Source organism: Phragmites australis, chromosome 3 (genome assembly GCF_958298935.1).
Source record: "Phragmites australis chromosome 3, lpPhrAust1.1, whole genome shotgun sequence".
In the NCBI taxonomy this organism is placed as follows: Eukaryota; Viridiplantae; Streptophyta; class Magnoliopsida; order Poales; family Poaceae; genus Phragmites; species Phragmites australis.
In genome coordinates this window covers 13,480,116-13,498,478 of record NC_084923.1, presented here as the reverse complement: position 1 = coordinate 13,498,478, position 18,363 = coordinate 13,480,116, and the positions used below count along the sequence as shown (strand labels likewise).

Genomic DNA, 18,363 nt, shown 5'->3' with positions numbered 1-18,363 from the left:
CCATTAGCAAAGCTTATCATTGCTTATAGCTTCAATAAATAAGTCTGAAGTAGTAACTACGGATTCATAGAAGCACACCGTTTCTATGTTCTAAAAAAATCTGCCTCAAAACATGGCCGGCAGTATAGTACGCCCCTTGCCATCCATGACGACCCATAGCTAGAGACTACTGCAGGCTAGTACTCATTGAAGTGTATGGCGCCGAGTTTCCACACGAGGTAGGCGGTGCCGAACATGATGGTGGTGATGAGCGTGAAGGACACGAGGACGAGGAACACGTCCACCCCGAACGGCAGCTCGAACGTCCACCCCTCCTTGGGCAGCCCGCGCTTGCTGTCGTCGAACAGGTTGCCCGGCGCCTCGGGCAGCCGCGACCGCCGACGCGCGCCCCCGGCCTTCTTCGCGTCCGCCTCGCGCAGCGCGTCCAGCACCCCGCTCCCGAACTCCGGCTTGGCCGACGACGCCCCCTTCGCCGACGGCTCCGCGTACTTGCCTAGCACGCGCGCCGCGCGCAGCCGCTCCCGCGCCGTCAGTGGCACCCGCTTCGGCGGCTCGTTCGACGGTTGGGGCGGGATGCCGTTGGCGCCCTTCTGCGGCGGCTGGCCGTTGCCCGGTGTCACCGGGGCATTTTGGGCGCTCGGCGTGGGCGTGACCGGAGGAGGGGTTGCGGTTGTTGTTTCTTGCGCGGCCGGCGCCTCTTGGTCGTTGTCCGTGGCCGGGCAGCTGGTCCTTGCATGCTTATTCCTCGCCCGCGAGAGCAGGAGAAGGTCGGATGGAAGCTTCTGGCAAGCTGTAGCAGCCGCCTTCTTCTGAAAGGGATGCCTCGAGCAGAAGGTGAGCTGGGTGTAGAACGAAGAAGATCTGGGGACTCCTCCTAGCTGTCACATGAGCAGTTGCATCAAGAATCAAGAAGAAACGAGATGAAATTATGAACTAGAGAAACAAGAAGCTTACTTTTGCAGTAACCCTGGGCGGGGAGGAGCTGAGGCTGGTGGCAGCCATCTTCCTCTCACCCGCTCGGCCACAGCATTTTGTGCGCGAGGCCAGTGAAGATAGCCTTCGTGTGAGGATGAGGCTGTCCACGAATCGGGTCCGTGAGGTGATTGGTTAGATCGGTCAACACGTTGGGCTGGGCCTATTTTGTGACAGACATCAGCCGCAAGCCCGGGAGGGTGGGTGTTGAACGATACAGGGGGGAATAGTTCTTGTACAGTACAGATTACAGAACTGTGTACAGACCAGGGATTCTTGTGAAGCCGGGACCATCCTTTAGTTCTAAGTAAACTCTCAATGCTAATGTCACTTAGTTATATCTACGAAATATAATGAAATTAATTTGTAAAAGTAAATGGTCCTAAGTCCTAACGATAACAGGTCCTAAGTCTGCAATAAGCTAACCTATGCGTGTTCCTACCGGAACCGGATCCTCTCAAGGCGTCGACGTCAGAGGGCACGTCATTATATCTTGTGCTACAGTTCTCTCACGTTGTTACGGTACAAGACAGTGTTCTAGTGTTGCTGTTTATCACATACTGTAGCACTTTCATGTTTATCGTGTTACCGTATCGCTCCCATGGCAGATCGGACGGAAATGCACTGTGCACCTCTGACTTTGCTATATCCTAACGTCAGAGGATCTCGATCTGTTCCTATCCGGAGGAAGTCGCGTCTTTTATTGTCAAAGAAACTGAATATGAATCTCGCCAAGGTATAATGACACACCTGAATTTTTCGGAAACCAACTACTTGGCTACTTGCACAATTACAGGAACAGAAATGGAGAAGGCAGGTCTAGCAAAAGTCGACTGTATATTCCACGTCTTAACAGGACTGTAACATCCGCACATTTACATTGGCAGGGGGTGTTGGGGAGATATGTCAGTAATTCTGGATTACGGAACGACAAAACCGTCCAACAACTATACATTTTACTCTCTTCGTTCAGCTATGTACATACTTTCCGGATAATGCGTACACGGTTAGAACTAAAATTCCTGTAAAATGTGCAATAGCTGCGTCTGCCTAAAGGACAGGCTTCTGTTTGGTCGCTGACAGCTGAACGTCTCCATTCAAAACGGAGCCCACGAACCTTTCGGCTTCTTCCAGTGTCACCTCGTCGTTGTACACAGCGAACCTCCCCCGGCGAGGCTTGTAGGCAAGGAGAAGCTTATCAGATGACTTGTATCCCGACTTGTCAAACGATGACAGGAATGCGGATTGCTTGTTCCTGTCCAACAAAACGTAGGAGACTGTGTTTCCGGAGTTGTAGTTCTGGCCCCTGATCAGAGTCTTCTTAGATATCTGGATGCAAAATCACAAGATAGTAGGTGTTAGACGATGGCTAGGCAGAAGAATAAGAAAAGGTGTATCTGCCGTCTATCATCATACAACTTCTACGGCAGGAGACACAAACCTCAGACAGGACTGCTTCAAGCTGTCCCTTGGCTTTGTTTGATCCAAAAACACCAATGATACATACTGAAGTCTTCTCTCCACAGATTTCTTCAAAATTGGAAGCTGTGAGGAGAGGAACTTTGTTTTTTTCCCGGTGACTCATCTGAGAAGATTTCTTATGAGCTTGATTCGATGCCAGCTTCTTATTCTTTTTCTCAAAACTATCTAGCAGAGTCTTCAATTCTTTGATACCGGATCTGAGATCTTTCACTGAAATACCATCCTTCAGAAGGTGCTCCTCACCATTAACAGTTCGACCAATCAGAGCTGGAAGATTCTTGACGCCAAGGCTTTTGAGCAGCGGAAGGGAAACATCATGAACCTAAAAAAGCACCACAAGTTATCACATTACATCGATGTTCTTTGCCGAGTCCTAATAGCATAAACAATGTCATTACCGGTCCTGAATGTCTAACACATGGCAAATGAACACTACTTCAATGGAAGATCAATCATATAGCATTATTTGACATACCATTTTTTATATAAAAGTCATTTAACAACACCTACTGCCTAGAAGTAATTACACCCCATATCAATTAACAGCTCATAGTACGCTACATACCACAGAGCAAATATTGATGACCAGAATTTCCTAAGCCTGATAAGCAGTTGGTTGGGGGTGTAGATATACGTCTAGACCACCCAAGTTCGAGTCCTCTTCGACTCAAATTTGGTTGCCTATTTCTTCTTATTCACAATGCCACCTAGTACCCTGTGACGCCCGTTTTCCTTGTCGCGGCCCAGCCCAGCAGTCGCCCGCTTCCAGCCCAGCCCACCCCGTCCGCGCGCCGCTGCCCAGTGGGACCCGCCCGTCAGCTCTATCGTCTCCGCCGCGCCCCGCAGCCCCGCGCGCCGTATCCGAACCGAACCCGCAGCTGCCGCGCGCCGAGTCCGATTTCGTCGCGCCGTCCGCCCTACGCGCTGCGCCCCGCAACAACCCGCGCCTGCCTCGCCTATATAACCCAGCAGCGCCGCCTTTTCTCCCTGCACACGCGCAAAAACCCGAGGAAGCCGAGCGCCATAGCCGCCGTCGCCGAGCCATCCGCCGCGCCAAGTCCTCCCCGCCGCGTCCGAGCTCGCCGCCAGCTTCGCAGTAGCGGGAGGAACTCGTTTTGCTGCTCGCCGAAGTCTCTCCGCCGTCGGAACCGAGTTCTCTCCGCTCGCCGGTAAGCGCCGCCGCCCTTCATCGTCGCTAGCATCGCCCGATGGTCCCCGCGGTCAGCTAACCCCCCCTCCGGCACTGCATGCCCCCCAGGAAGCTTCCCCGCCCGTCGGATTCGCCTCTCCGCCGTCGCAGCCGGATCCCCGTCGACTTCCGAGCGCCGCCGCCCGCCATTGTCGTCGCCCGTCGCCGTCAAGACCTCCCCGGCCGTCGACAAGCCCCCGGTGAGCTTCCCCGTGCGCTCCCCGTTCGTTTGCGCCTTTCCCCGTAGAGTTTGGTAGCCCGTAGCGTAGTTTAGCGTGTCTCCGGTGATCCTCCGGCGAGATCCGAGGCGGCGCCGCCGTGTTCCGATCGCCGCCGGTCTGTTTTTCCCCCAATCAATCTCAGCCGTCGGATCCCCTTTGAACGCTCCTGATTAGATCGCAAGATACCCCTTCGCTAGCCGTCCAGATTGCGCCACGTGTCCTCTTTAATCCAGTCAGCAGTCAAGACACCTCAGCGCGCCACGTGGATGTCCCTGTCCTACGTGGCAGAGTCCAGTCAGCAGCCCAGTCAGCCTGTGACGTCAGCATTGCGCATTAATTAGGATTTTCAGTATAAAAAGAATTCCACCTATTCTCGGAAAATAGGGAGATTTGCAAGGAGACCCTAGGCTTCACTGTTTTTGCATTTAGGCCCTTAGATAGTTCTGGATAATTGCAATTTGGCCCCTGGACTATAGGATAATTGCAATTAGGCCCCTGGATTTTAGGGTAATTATGTTTAGGTCCCTGAACTTTGCACTTAAGCCCCTAGAACTATCTGTTTTACAATTTAGTCCCTGCAAACTTTCAGAAAAGCCCCTGTAGAGTAGAATTAGTGTAACTTTTCCATACGACCTCCGATTTAGGTGATTTTCGCACCCCCGAGATCGTAGCAGCGTGTACTTTCCGTTCTTAGCCTTTTTAGAGTTAGTTTCTCCTGTTTAGTGTGTTGTACTTAGCTGTTTTGGTTATTTCTTTCCGGTGTGTTCTTCGGCTTAGGAGGAGAGCAGAGTGCCAGCATCCAAGACCAAGTTTTCGAAGATTCTGAGCAGCCAGCTTACGAAGGCAAGTGTCCTTGATCACCTTGATTTAACCATAGATCATTATAGTTTACTTTTCCTTAGTTGCATGCTTGTCTAATTTTGAATCCCATGAATAGGGTTTACTAGAATTTGTATGGCCATTCCTTGTAGCCTTTTTGGGGTTTTGGGTCCTGTAAAAGGGTAGTCATGCTAGTGCAGTCATGGATTAGAATCATTATGAACTTTGATTAATAACTATGGAACAAGTTCTTGGGAGAATTGATAATCTTGTAGTAACTTGAATTTAGGGATCCCAACTGGATGGCTAGTATGTGGTGGAGCTTTACAGCAGGGTTTGTGTATGTTCTTGTGTGGGATCCTAAGGACCGGTTCTTGGAGCCTGTAACCTGGCAAAACAGCACAACCACGAGGCCTATATGGGTACGGCCTGGCTAAGTAATTAGTGTTTTTCGCATTCTGTACGCACCAATGGTTGGTTCGGTGGCACAAGAGGGGGCCTCTGCAGTGGATGGGATCCCTGTTAGCGGTGAAACCTTAGTGGGTGCTTATAGATGTGAAGATACTTTGTAACAGCCTTGTAGTGAGACCCCGGCCATACACCCCGGAAGTGTAAGGCAAAAAGGGAATCACGACTCGTGGGTAAAGTGTGCAAACTCTGCAGAGTAAATAACTGATCGATCAGCCGTGCTCACGGTCAAGAGCGGCTTGGACTTCTTCAGGATTAGATGGGAACTTTAAGGGTTGGTTTGGGTAGTCGGGTGGTGGTACTCCCGATGAGTCGGTAGCCGGATATGGGATATCTGGTGAGTCTGGTAGTCGGATGGAATCCGATGAGTTATGTTCTTATATTGTTGGAATAAAATCTAGTAAATAGGATTGCTAGGTTGTTCGAGTCTGTTTTAGCTGAGCATAGTCGCAGTAAATTCCCAAGTTGAACTTTCCTTGTCAATAGCCTGCATGTCATATTTTTCCTCCACTTGCTGGGTACTTTATGTACTCACGCTTGCCTTTTTCCCTACCCTCGGATGCTGCTCAGAAGGTGAAGTCTTCGAGGAAGTCCCGGGCGAGGACGCTGATTTCTAGAAGGAAGAAGGCGTTGATTGAAGACCATGTCCTAGGCTGGTGTTTCCCCCGGACAACGCCTGTGGATGGATGGGTGTTCCGCTGCCAATTGAAGATTTATTAGTATTTTCTTTCAGACCTACGGGTCCTTTTGTAAGGATTGTTTACGTTATTTAAGACACCGTTTATGTTATCACTAATGACGTCGCTGCATGTATGTAAACTTGATCCTGGCATACATGTGGAATACATCTGGTTGTTTCCTTTAAAACCGGGTGTGACAGAAGTGGTATCAGAGCCGTGTTGACCGTAGGACGCAAGCCTAGTTAGAAATGGTCGATATTAAGGATTGAGCTTTGCAGAAAAAAAAAGGGGGTTTTAAAAATTCTTTTACTCCACCAGTGTTATTGTCCTCCCTTCCTTGGCCCTTGTTTATAAATCTTTAAAATGTTTACTGATTTTCACTTCTTCAAAATTTTAGATGGCCCGCACGAGACTGACAGCCCGCAAGCAAGTGGGAGGATTCACCCCTGCAAGAGCTACCTCAGACGTCACATGGGCACATCAGGCACCTGCAGAGTTCCACACCACCGGACTGCATGCGGGAGAGTTACCCCGCAAACTCTGGTCGATCCTCAAAGGCTTGGGGTATCAGGAGGCCCCGGTCTACAAGGGGGTAAGGACGCCACTGAGCAACAATGGATATTCTTGGATGGTGGAGGTGGCTATCTACGAGAAGATTCCGGATGGCGACGGATGCAAGGTACGGAGGATCCATGCAGCCATCGCTCCGAGGGAGAGTTTTGCTGCCGGGATTGGCGATGCCGCTCGCCAGGCCCTGGCAGTGCTTTGTGCAGAGTACCATGGCATTCTTCAGACCACCCCCTACCACTACTACCCTCAGCGAGCCAGTGGTAGCCTGGAAGTCACCTTCGCCCCCTCCAACAGAGAAGGTGATGCAAGATTGGTGGAGCAGGTTCGCTTCACGGATATCCTGACACGGGAGCTGGACGGAGCCCTCGACGAGTTACACGATACACACCTGAGGCTCGCCGAAGCTGAGGCAAGAGTTCGAGATCTGCAAGCAAAGATGTCAGAGGATTCGGAGGAGGAGCCAGAGGAGAGGCCTGACCCGGAGCTGCCACACTCTCCTTCCCGCAAGAGGCTCCGCCTGGAAGCTGCTATACGGATTTCACCTCAAGATTTGTCAGAGGGTGGCGACAGTTCCTAGGCAGTAGTTTCCCTAATAATAGTCAGGATCGTTAGAGTCGTCGTTTAGTGTGATGTTTGCTTAGTGCTTTGCTTTGAGTTAGTTGTTAAGGTTGCTTAGTTAGTGTCGGTGTGGTGTCTTTCGCTATTGTTTCCCCTATCAATCAGTCAATCAATAAATCAGATTTGAGTTTGCCTTTATATTTCATCTGTTTTTGCCCTACTCTCGAGCTCAATCGCATAATCTTGCAATCGCCAGATGGTGAACATGAGGAACCCGAATGGTGCTGGTGCTAACCGAAACAACACCGAGGACAACAATCCAAATGCTCACCCCCAGGAGGACAACCAGGACACGTTCCCCTCCTGGAGCAGGCGGACCAATCGGAATGGGGTGGATGCGATGCAGATGATGGCTGCGCAGACTCAGATCCTGCAAGGATTAGCACAGACAGTGGCGAGACTTCAACAAGCGCCCCCAGTTCATCAGGCCCCGCCACCACAGATGCAGCCACAAAACAAGTTGAAGGAATTCCTGAGCACCAAACCTCCCGTCTTCGCGCAAGCAGTAGAGCCGATGGACGCAGATGATTGGCTCAGGGCAATTGAAAGCAAGCTGCAAATATCTCAATGCGCCGGCAGAGAGAAAGTCCTATTTGCTTCACACCAACTTGTGGGACCCGCGTCGGAATGGTGGACGGCGTACACAGCTGCCCACGAGGACCCACAGGAGATTAACTGGAGAGAATTCAAGGACAGTTTCAGGAAGCACCATGTGCCAGAAGGAGAAGTGAAGCTGAAACGCAGGGAGTTCTTGGCATTAAAGCAAGGCTCCAGGTCGGTGCGCGAGTACCTCACCAAGTTCACGCAGCTGTCTCGCTACGCCCCTGAAGATGTGAACACGGATGAGAAGAAGCAAGATTGCTTTTTGGAGGGTCTAAACTCGGGACTCAATTACTCCCTTTCGGTCTGTGAGTATGCAAGTTTCCAGAAGCTGGTTGATAGAGCATTTATTCTGGAAAAGAAGGAGCAGAATATAAATGAAGAACGCAAGAGGATGATGCCTGGACAGTCTTCAGGCAGCAATGTCCGTCCCCGTTTCAACCCACCCCCTCTAGGACAGGTGTATCGTCAGTCTGGCCAGAACCAACAACAGAGAGCACCTAACCAGGCTGCAGGGACCTTTAATCAGCCAAAGCAGCAGTTCCAGCAGCAGCAACGCCCGACTAATCAGGCCTCACGCCCGGTGAACCAGAATCAGCAGCAGCAAGGCCGCACTGGCCAAGGGACCAATACCATCGGCCCATGTTTCAGTTGTGGGAATTTTGGACATCTCGCTAATAGGTGTCCTAGGAAGCAGCAGGCTCAAGCTAACCAACAGCAGCAGAATCGCACCGGAGGGCAGCAGCAGCAGCAATCTCGTCAGAACTTCATGAGCGGGCGGGTCAACCACGTCGCCGCAGAGGATGCTCAAGACTCCCCAGATGTGGTGCTTGGTATGTTCCCCGCCAACTCCCACCTTGCTACAGTCTTATTTGATTCCGGAGCCACACACTCTTTTGTTTCAACTAAGTTCGTAGAAAAACACAAGCTGCCCATAGCCGTAATGAAAAGCCGATTGTTAGTTAGCTCTCCAGGAGGAGAGATGGAATCAAGATATGTGTGCCCTAAGATAAACCTGACCATAGAAGGAATAGAGTTTCCTGCAAACCTTATCGTCCTGGAATCAAAAGGGATAGATATCATTTTGGGGATGGATTGGTTAGCCAAGTATAATGGAGTAATAGGATGTGCCACCAAGACAGTTCAGTTAACACATACCTGCGGCACCAAGGTGGAATTCAAGGCCACAGCAGAATCTGGAGGAAATGTAAAGCTCAACCAAGCCAAGGCAGTAGAAGAAGTCAGGATAGTTAATGAATTCCCGGACGTCTTCCCCGAGGAACTGCCAGGTATGCCACCAGATCGAGACATTGAGTTTGTTATTGAATTAGTACCTGCCACTGCCCCCATATATAAAAGGCCTTACCGTATGGATGCTAATCAATTGGCTGAGCTCAAGGAGCAAATCCAAGAGTTATCAGATAAGGGGTTCATTCGTCCTAGTACTTCACCCTGGGGAGCCCCGGTTATCTTTGTGCCAAAGAAAGATGGAACCCAAAGGATGTGCATTGATTATCGTGCACTTAATGAGGTGACCATTAAGAATAAGTACCCCTTGCCTCGGATTGAGGATTTGTTTGATCAGTTAAAAGGAGCAGGTGTCTTCTCCAAGATTGACCTGCGGTCGGGGTACCATCAGCTAAAGATCCGAGCCTCGGATATCCCTAAAACTGCTTTTGTCACCCGCTATGGGCTGTACGAGTTTACAGTGATGTCTTTTGGATTGACCAATGCCCCAGCATACTTCATGTATCTCATGAACAAGGTTTTCATGGATTATCTAGACAAGTTTGTAGTGGTGTTCATCGATGATATCCTGGTCTTCTCGAAGAATGAGGAAGAACACGAGGAGCACTTGAGAATGGTTTTGCAGAAACTCAGGGAGAATCAGTTATATGCCAAGATGAGTAAATGTGAGTTTTGGTTGTCAGAGGTGTCCTTCTTGGGACATATCATCTCGGCAGGAGGAGTAGCCGTGGACCCTAGTAAGGTAACAGAGGTTCTAAATTGGAAGCCACCACAGACTGTCTCAGAAATTCGGAGTTTTCTGGGTTTGGCGGGATACTATCGCCGTTTCATAGAGGGATTTTCCAAGATCGCCAAACCAATGACAGAGTTGTTGGAGAAAGGAAAGGAATTCAAATGGACCACTGTACGAGAGGCCAGCTTCAATGAACTTAAGAAGAGACTAACCACTGCCCCAGTGTTAGTTATGCCTGACACCCAGAAGCCATTCTCGGTGTACTGTGATGCCTCGCGGCAAGGGTTAGGGTGTGTGCTAATGCAAGAGGGCCATGTGATAGCCTATGCCTCAAGACAATTGAGGAAGCACGAGGAGAACTACCCTACCCATGATTTGGAACTAGCAACTGTGGTTCATGCACTCAAGATATGGAGACATTACCTGATTGGGCAGAGGTGTGAGATCTTCTCTGATCATAAAAGTTTGAAGTATATCTTCACCCAACCTGACCTTAACCTTAGACAGCGTAGATGGTTGGAACTTATCAAGGATTACAACCTAGGAATCAACTATCACCCAGGAAAGGCAAATGTGGTAGCAGACGCCCTGAGCAGAAAGGCTTATGTTAGGATGATGACCCTATGGGAAAGACAGCCTGGACTGTGTAGCGAGTTTGAAAAACTTAACCTGAGTATTGTGTCCAATACAGAAGCAGTGGTGATGGAGGTGGATTCTACACTAGACCAGGACATAAGAAAAGGTCAGAAGGAAGACGAGAAAATATTGGAGATCAAACAACTCATTAAAAGGGACAAGGCTCCAGGATTTACGGAGGATGAGCAGGGAGTGGTATGGTACAAGGGAAGGATATGTGTTCCGAACATTAGAACTATTCGAGAAACAATTTTAAGAGAAGCCCATGACTCAGCTTATTCTATTCACCCTGGAAGCACTAAGATGTATCAGGACCTCAAGGATCAATATTGGTGGTACGGGATGAAACGTGAAGTAGCAGAGTATGTGGCCCTATGTGATACCTGCCAGCGAGTCAAAGCTGAACATCAGAGGCCTGCCGGATTACTCCAACCATTAAGAGTACCCGAATGGAAGTGGGAGGAGATTGGTATGGATTTTATAGTGGGATTGCCCCGAACCCAATCCGGGTACGATTCTATATGGGTTATAGTGGACCGGCTGACCAAGGTCGCTCACTTTATACCAGTCAAGGAGACATACAAGGGGCAAAAGCTCGCAGAATTGTACATGTCTAGGATCGTGTGTTTGCATGGGGTACCCAAGAGGATAGTATCTGATCGTGGTACCCAGTTCACCTCACGATTTTGGCAACGACTGCACGAGTCTATGGACACCAGATTGGACTTCAGCTCTGCCTACCACCCACAGACCGATGGGCAGACAGAAAGAACCAACCAGATTCTAGAGGATATGCTGAGGGCATGCGCCTTAAAGAATGGGAAGAGTTGGGATAAGAACCTCCCATATGCAGAATTCTCATATAATAACAGTTACCAAGCCAGCCTGAAGATGGCCCCTTTTGAGGCACTATACGGAAGAAAGTGCAGGACCCCACTATTCTGGAATCAAACCGGAGAGAGCCAAGTGTTTGGCCCAGAAGTCTTAAGGGACGCAGAAAGGCAAGTGCAGGAAATCCGGGACAACTTGCGGACCGCACAATCTAGGCAAAAGAGTTATGCCGACAATCGACGTCGAGAGATGATCTTTGAGGTTGGAGACTTCGTATATCTCAAGGTTTCCCCGATCAGAGGTCTTCGCAGATTCAAAGTCAAGGGTAAGCTAGCACCTCGATACATTGGACCCTTCCAAATATTGGAAAGGAGAGGGGAAGTGGCCTATCAACTGAATCTACCACCTCAGCTCTCCGGTGTGCACAATGTATTCCATATCTCGCAACTGAAGAAATGCCTGAGAGTCCCGGAAGAGCAGCTGCCCATGGAGGAACTGAATATTCAGGAGGATCTGTCCTATTCAGAATACCCGGTCAAGATTCTCGAAATATCTGAACGAGTTACTCGGCACAAAAGGCTCCGAATGTGTAAAGTACAATGGAAGCATCACTCAGAAGCAGAAGCTACATGGGAAAGAGAAGATGATCTTAAAGCAGAGTTTCCCGGTCTTTTTCCCGATCTGTCCGAATCTCGAGGACGAGATTCATCCTAAGGGGGGTAGGTTTGTGACGCCCGTTTTCCTTGTCGCGGCCCAGCCCAGCAGTCGCCCGCTTCCAGCCCAGCCCACCCCGTCCGCGCGCCGCTGCCCAGTGGGACCCGCCCGTCAGCTCTATCGTCTCCGCCGCGCCCCGCAGCCCCGCGCGCCGTATCCGAACCGAACCCGCAGCTGCCGCGCGCCGAGTCCGATTTCGTCGCGCCGTCCGCCCTACGCGCTGCGCCCCGCAACAACCCGCGCCTGCCTCGCCTATATAACCCAGCAGCGCCGCCTTTTCTCCCTGCACACGCGCAAAAACCCGAGGAAGCCGAGCGCCATAGCCGCCGTCGCCGAGCCATCCGCCGCGCCAAGTCCTCCCCGCCGCGTCCGAGCTCGCCGCCAGCTTCGCAGTAGCGGGAGGAACTCGTTTTGCTGCTCGCCGAAGTCTCTCCGCCGTCGGAACCGAGTTCTCTCCGCTCGCCGGTAAGCGCCGCCGCCCTTCATCGTCGCTAGCATCGCCCGATGGTCCCCGCGGTCAGCTAACCCCCCCTCCGGCACTGCATGCCCCCCAGGAAGCTTCCCCGCCCGTCGGATTCGCCTCTCCGCCGTCGCAGCCGGATCCCCGTCGACTTCCGAGCGCCGCCGCCCGCCATTGTCGTCGCCCGTCGCCGTCAAGACCTCCCCGGCCGTCGACAAGCCCCCGGTGAGCTTCCCCGTGCGCTCCCCGTTCGTTTGCGCCTTTCCCCGTAGAGTTTGGTAGCCCGTAGCGTAGTTTAGCGTGTCTCCGGTGATCCTCCGGCGAGATCCGAGGCGGCGCCGCCGTGTTCCGATCGCCGCCGGTCTGTTTTTCCCCCAATCAATCTCAGCCGTCGGATCCCCTTTGAACGCTCCTGATTAGATCGCAAGATACCCCTTCGCTAGCCGTCCAGATTGCGCCACGTGTCCTCTTTAATCCAGTCAGCAGTCAAGACACCTCAGCGCGCCACGTGGATGTCCCTGTCCTACGTGGCAGAGTCCAGTCAGCAGCCCAGTCAGCCTGTGACGTCAGCATTGCGCATTAATTAGGATTTTCAGTATAAAAAGAATTCCACCTATTCTCGGAAAATAGGGAGATTTGCAAGGAGACCCTAGGCTTCACTGTTTTTGCATTTAGGCCCTTAGATAGTTCTGGATAATTGCAATTTGGCCCCTGGACTATAGGATAATTGCAATTAGGCCCCTGGATTTTAGGGTAATTATGTTTAGGTCCCTGAACTTTGCACTTAAGCCCCTAGAACTATCTGTTTTACAATTTAGTCCCTGCAAACTTTCAGAAAAGCCCCTGTAGAGTAGAATTAGTGTAACTTTTCCATACGACCTCCGATTTAGGTGATTTTCGCACCCCCGAGATCGTAGCAGCGTGTACTTTCCGTTCTTAGCCTTTTTAGAGTTAGTTTCTCCTGTTTAGTGTGTTGTACTTAGCTGTTTTGGTTATTTCTTTCCGGTGTGTTCTTCGGCTTAGGAGGAGAGCAGAGTGCCAGCATCCAAGACCAAGTTTTCGAAGATTCTGAGCAGCCAGCTTACGAAGGCAAGTGTCCTTGATCACCTTGATTTAACCATAGATCATTATAGTTTACTTTTCCTTAGTTGCATGCTTGTCTAATTTTGAATCCCATGAATAGGGTTTACTAGAATTTGTATGGCCATTCCTTGTAGCCTTTTTGGGGTTTTGGGTCCTGTAAAAGGGTAGTCATGCTAGTGCAGTCATGGATTAGAATCATTATGAACTTTGATTAATAACTATGGAACAAGTTCTTGGGAGAATTGATAATCTTGTAGTAACTTGAATTTAGGGATCCCAACTGGATGGCTAGTATGTGGTGGAGCTTTACAGCAGGGTTTGTGTATGTTCTTGTGTGGGATCCTAAGGACCGGTTCTTGGAGCCTGTAACCTGGCAAAACAGCACAACCACGAGGCCTATATGGGTACGGCCTGGCTAAGTAATTAGTGTTTTTCGCATTCTGTACGCACCAATGGTTGGTTCGGTGGCACAAGAGGGGGCCTCTGCAGTGGATGGGATCCCTGTTAGCGGTGAAACCTTAGTGGGTGCTTATAGATGTGAAGATACTTTGTAACAGCCTTGTAGTGAGACCCCGGCCATACACCCCGGAAGTGTAAGGCAAAAAGGGAATCACGACTCGTGGGTAAAGTGTGCAAACTCTGCAGAGTAAATAACTGATCGATCAGCCGTGCTCACGGTCAAGAGCGGCTTGGACTTCTTCAGGATTAGATGGGAACTTTAAGGGTTGGTTTGGGTAGTCGGGTGGTGGTACTCCCGATGAGTCGGTAGCCGGATATGGGATATCTGGTGAGTCTGGTAGTCGGATGGAATCCGATGAGTTATGTTCTTATATTGTTGGAATAAAATCTAGTAAATAGGATTGCTAGGTTGTTCGAGTCTGTTTTAGCTGAGCATAGTCGCAGTAAATTCCCAAGTTAAACTTTCCTTGTCAATAGCCTGCATGTCATATTTTTCCTCCACTTGCTGGGTACTTTATGTACTCACGCTTGCCTTTTTCCCTACCCTCGGATGCTGCTCAGAAGGTGAAGTCTTCGAGGAAGTCCCGGGCGAGGACGCTGATTTCTAGAAGGAAGAAGGCGTTGATTGAAGACCATGTCCTAGGCTGGTGTTTCCCCCGGACAACGCCTGTGGATGGATGGGTGTTCCGCTGCCAATTGAAGATTTATTAGTATTTTCTTTCAGACCTACGGGTCCTTTTGTAAGGATTGTTTACGTTATTTAAGACACCGTTTATGTTATCACTAATGACGTCGCTGCATGTATGTAAACTTGATCCTGGCATACATGTGGAATACATCTGGTTGTTTCCTTTAAAACCGGTTGTGACATACCCCCTAGGTTGGTCGACTTTTTTTTTTATAAGCAGATGGAAGAGTAACAGCAACAGACTGAATTTCTCACCTCTGCATCATAAAAAATTAACCGATTGCGGAACATCCCACTGACAGCATGCCACATTGCTGGTGTGTCCTTCTTAGTTGAAAGTAGGAGCACTTGAGGAAGATTTGGTAGGACATTTGAAGGGAAGCTGAATTGGTTAATATCTACCCGTCTGGAGAATCTTGGCAGGTGTTCTTTACAAAATGTCTTCAAGCTCTTAGCATCATGTTCTCCAGAATACTCATGCAAAGATCCTTTCTCTGTAGTGGCATACGAATAAATGAAGAGGCGGGCTGATTTTCCTAATGAAACACCAGCCTTTTTGCAAAGAGCTTTTTCATTATCGCAGTTGACCTTACCAGCCTGCACCAAGAAAGCGTTACTAAGTAAGTTTGTTCTTGCTATATGTTGAGAAGAACTATAATTTTTTTTATCAGCTTACCCTCAGAGCACCATCCAATGAATGGGCCACATCATGCATGACACTTTCTAGCACAAATTGACCTTTTGACTGAGGTGTATAAAACAACAGAAGCCAAGTAATTCCTTGATCAGCTATTTCTTTATTGAAAACCTGTGTGGTGACATCCTGCATCTTGATAGTGCTAGAATGCTGACCAGAAGTTTCTGTATTAGCTCTGGCCGAGCCACCTGATCCACCATGCTGGCTACCTCCCATTGATCCACCACCAAAAATGTTGGAGAAAACATCACCAAAATCAAAACCAAATGGGTTTCCACCGCCGGCCCCAGGGTTACCACCAAATGAAAAGGAAAATGTTTTTGTATTTCCCTGACCACCCATTGTGTGCCATCCATCACCAGATGAGAAATAGCTGGTTTTGGGGCCACCACCAGTGAAGTATGTATAACCCTCACGATTCCCAACATTTCCACCATCAAATCCTGGGTTACCCTTCTCATCTCCGTACAGGTCATAGTTTTTCCTCTTCTCTTCATCAGACAGAATCTCGTACGCTGCAAAGGCAACACCAATGCACGTTTGGTGATTCAGTGTTACAGAAAAGGTACCGCCGCTCTCAGCTAGCAGATAATCATGAAATGAGACTAATTCACCAAGAGTAGTTACATGACCCCTTAGTGGTTTGATAATTCAGTGTAAATAGAAGCATAGTAGATCAAACATTAAGCATGAGCATGCACTGTTATACAAGTTTCTGCACCTGAACAAACTCAAGAGACAACATGCAACATTTAAAATGCACCTCAGGATGGATAGATAAACAGAAACAAAGTCTGCTATAGGTAAGACTAAGGCATTAAATCGACTAAATCAATGCAAAGGGCTACCGACACAAGCGGATGGATTGGCCAGGATCTTCCATCTAGATATGATAATACCATATTTATTCAGAATATGGTTAACGTGAGGGACAATACCAAATAAAGGTTTATCTAATATACAACATCAGTATCTCCAAATGCCAAATCAAAATGGATAGTGAAAAGTGAAAGTAGAGTTTCTTACCATTGTTTATTTCTTCAAATTTTCCCTGCGCACCCTTGCCTTTGTTCTTGTCAGGATGATATTTTAGGGAAAGCCTGTGGAAAAAAAAAGAAGAGAAGCTTGTTGATCCTATGATGTCTGAAACCGCAATGTATTCTGAAATCGAAAAGGTGAATAAAATGTCCCAAACATACTTGTGAAAGGCTTTCTGAATATCTCGTTGGCTGGCATTCTTGTCAACTCCAAGAACCTGAAGATCAAAAGATAATAAAATCATGATCAATGGTCATAACATGACACGTGTATAACAGATGTTACCATTCATACATGCTAAAAACCATGCGCTGCTCTGGACCTCTAAATCTGTGGCTGTGGACACTAGCGTGAATACTACCTTACATTACAGCTGGTACTGACAATTATGCAATTGTGAACAGAAACATCAAACCAAATGAAGCTTCATATACCATACTATTGCATCCTCGCCTCTGACTTACTAGAAAATATAATTAAAAATTAGCAGCAGCAACCCAGCCACTTGGAACACAAGCATGGATAATAAGCATTGCCATTATTAGTGACTCTGATGTATGCATACGCCGTGTGATTAGTTGACATTGTAGACGCTGTAACTTACTAGGCAGGCCTGCTACACTTCAAAAAAATGCCTAGGGTTTACATTTAGCCAAAGAATCGCAAATTTCGCGCAATTGCTCACCTTGTAGGGATCTAGGGTTTTGGCCGCGACGTGCAAAGCGATCGAATTGAGGACGAGCGTGGCGACGAGGAGAGACCGGACGGGGATCCCCATCACGGCGTGCCGTGCAGCTTCAGTTGGGTTCTGCTTCGCCGGGGCAAGCTTCGGGACTAGATTTCAACCCGCTTTGCTTCTCAGGAGGAATCTTTGGGTTCAATTTTGGATGGATTTGGGGGGAAGGGGCGGAGGAGGACGATTTGGCCATGATGAGAGGCCGCCGTTTTTAGAGAGGGGGCGTTGCTTTTAGGGTCGAGCTGTTTCGCGACCAGGTACACGTGGCGCGGAGAGGTACTTCCAGCGAATTCGACCAATAGAATTCGAGCTTTCGAGCCTGGTTGCGTGGCCGTCGCTGTGTTAGATTCGAGCCGTGTGCCACGTCGGATTGCTAGCCTTTACTTACTCCGGAGTCCGGACTGACCATGGGCACCCCACACGATTTCGGGCGGGTGGTTCCGATGTGTTGACGAGCGAACCTAAGATATCGGAATCATCGAAGAACCAGTGGTTCTCAACTCTAAGTCCCGTTTGAAAACCTGAATCCCCCTGATATCTAATATTTTTTTTGGACGCGACTATACTCCGACCAAGCATTTCTATCAGCACACACTAAATCATAAGTGATTTCTCACATGCCATCGGCTAAAACTTAAATCACTGTAATATCATTAGGTTACATACGTTAATGATTAAGATGATTTCACGTATCATCAATAGAATATAAGGAACTGTCTTTTTCCTTTCCCACACGTGGGAGCACGTATGTAACAACAGGTCTACCAAATTTCGAGTCCGGAGATGGGGACTGTTGTTGCATGCTTTTGTATCATAGACTCTTGAAAAATAAATACTCTTCAGATAGATTCATGTTTATCATTCAAAAAGAAAATATATGTGAGTGCATTATATTCATATCATTTGCCTTTTGCTATCGCATAAATTTATATCCATATCAGTATGTACCTAAAAAGCAATTTAGAGTGTTTTCTCAGGCAAATGAGTACAAATACAAAAGCAAGTTGTGGCTTGCTCAATGGTGCTAAAATGCTCAATAATTTTCCATGTTGAATAGTGCTAAAGTGCTCAATTAGCGGTCATAAAATTGCTTCACTTAAGAAACTTTTAAATTTGCTAAACAAAAAAGGGGTTATATGTTTGCACGCCGAGTAATGGGGAGAGCTTGTTGCATAGTTCTAAACTTCTCAAAAGTATATAAAGCCTATAATGAAACCACATACAACTAGTTTGATTGGCACGCTTACGCCACACCTTTTTCTTTTCACAGCGCATGACAAAAGAAGACTAAAAAAATTGGATTCACCAATTTAGGATATCTCAATATTTATTTATGAATTTATCAATATTTAACATATTCATTTAATTATAGGGAAAATAGTAGTACTTTCATGCATGCACATAATTTTAGCATGTAGACG

The 18,363-nt window shown here is 48.5% G+C and overlaps 2 protein-coding genes and 2 long non-coding RNA genes across 4 annotated transcripts; 2 read left to right on the top strand and 2 right to left on the bottom strand.

Moving 5' to 3' along the window:
• LOC133912275 (uncharacterized) lies at positions 1-1,118 on the bottom strand. Its single transcript, XM_062354931.1, has 2 exons — positions 955-1,118; positions 1-878 (listed from the first exon to the last, which is right to left on the bottom strand). The coding sequence occupies exons 1-2, from the start codon at positions 1,000-1,002 to the stop codon at positions 177-179; spliced, it is 750 nt and encodes a 249-aa protein (XP_062210915.1). The 5' UTR covers positions 1,003-1,118; the 3' UTR covers positions 1-176.
• Positions 1,119-1,792: 674 nt separating this feature from the next.
• Positions 1,793-17,173, bottom strand: LOC133912271 (dnaJ protein ERDJ3A-like). Its single transcript, XM_062354930.1, has 7 exons — positions 16,892-17,173; positions 16,368-16,423; positions 16,195-16,268; positions 15,148-15,683; positions 14,727-15,068; positions 2,414-2,776; positions 1,793-2,301 (listed from the first exon to the last, which is right to left on the bottom strand). The coding sequence occupies exons 1-7, from the start codon at positions 16,982-16,984 to the stop codon at positions 2,023-2,025; spliced, it is 1,743 nt and encodes a 580-aa protein (XP_062210914.1). The 5' UTR covers positions 16,985-17,173; the 3' UTR covers positions 1,793-2,022.
• LOC133912272 (uncharacterized) lies at positions 3,453-5,018 on the top strand. The gene is made up of 3 exons (XR_009908778.1): positions 3,453-3,623; positions 3,713-3,843; positions 4,642-5,018. It is a non-coding gene; the product is annotated as an uncharacterized LOC133912272 (long non-coding RNA).
• Positions 12,076-13,641, top strand: LOC133912274 (uncharacterized). Its single transcript, XR_009908779.1, has 3 exons — positions 12,076-12,246; positions 12,336-12,466; positions 13,265-13,641. It is a non-coding gene; the product is annotated as an uncharacterized LOC133912274 (long non-coding RNA).
• Positions 17,174-18,363: the final 1,190 nt, after the last annotated feature.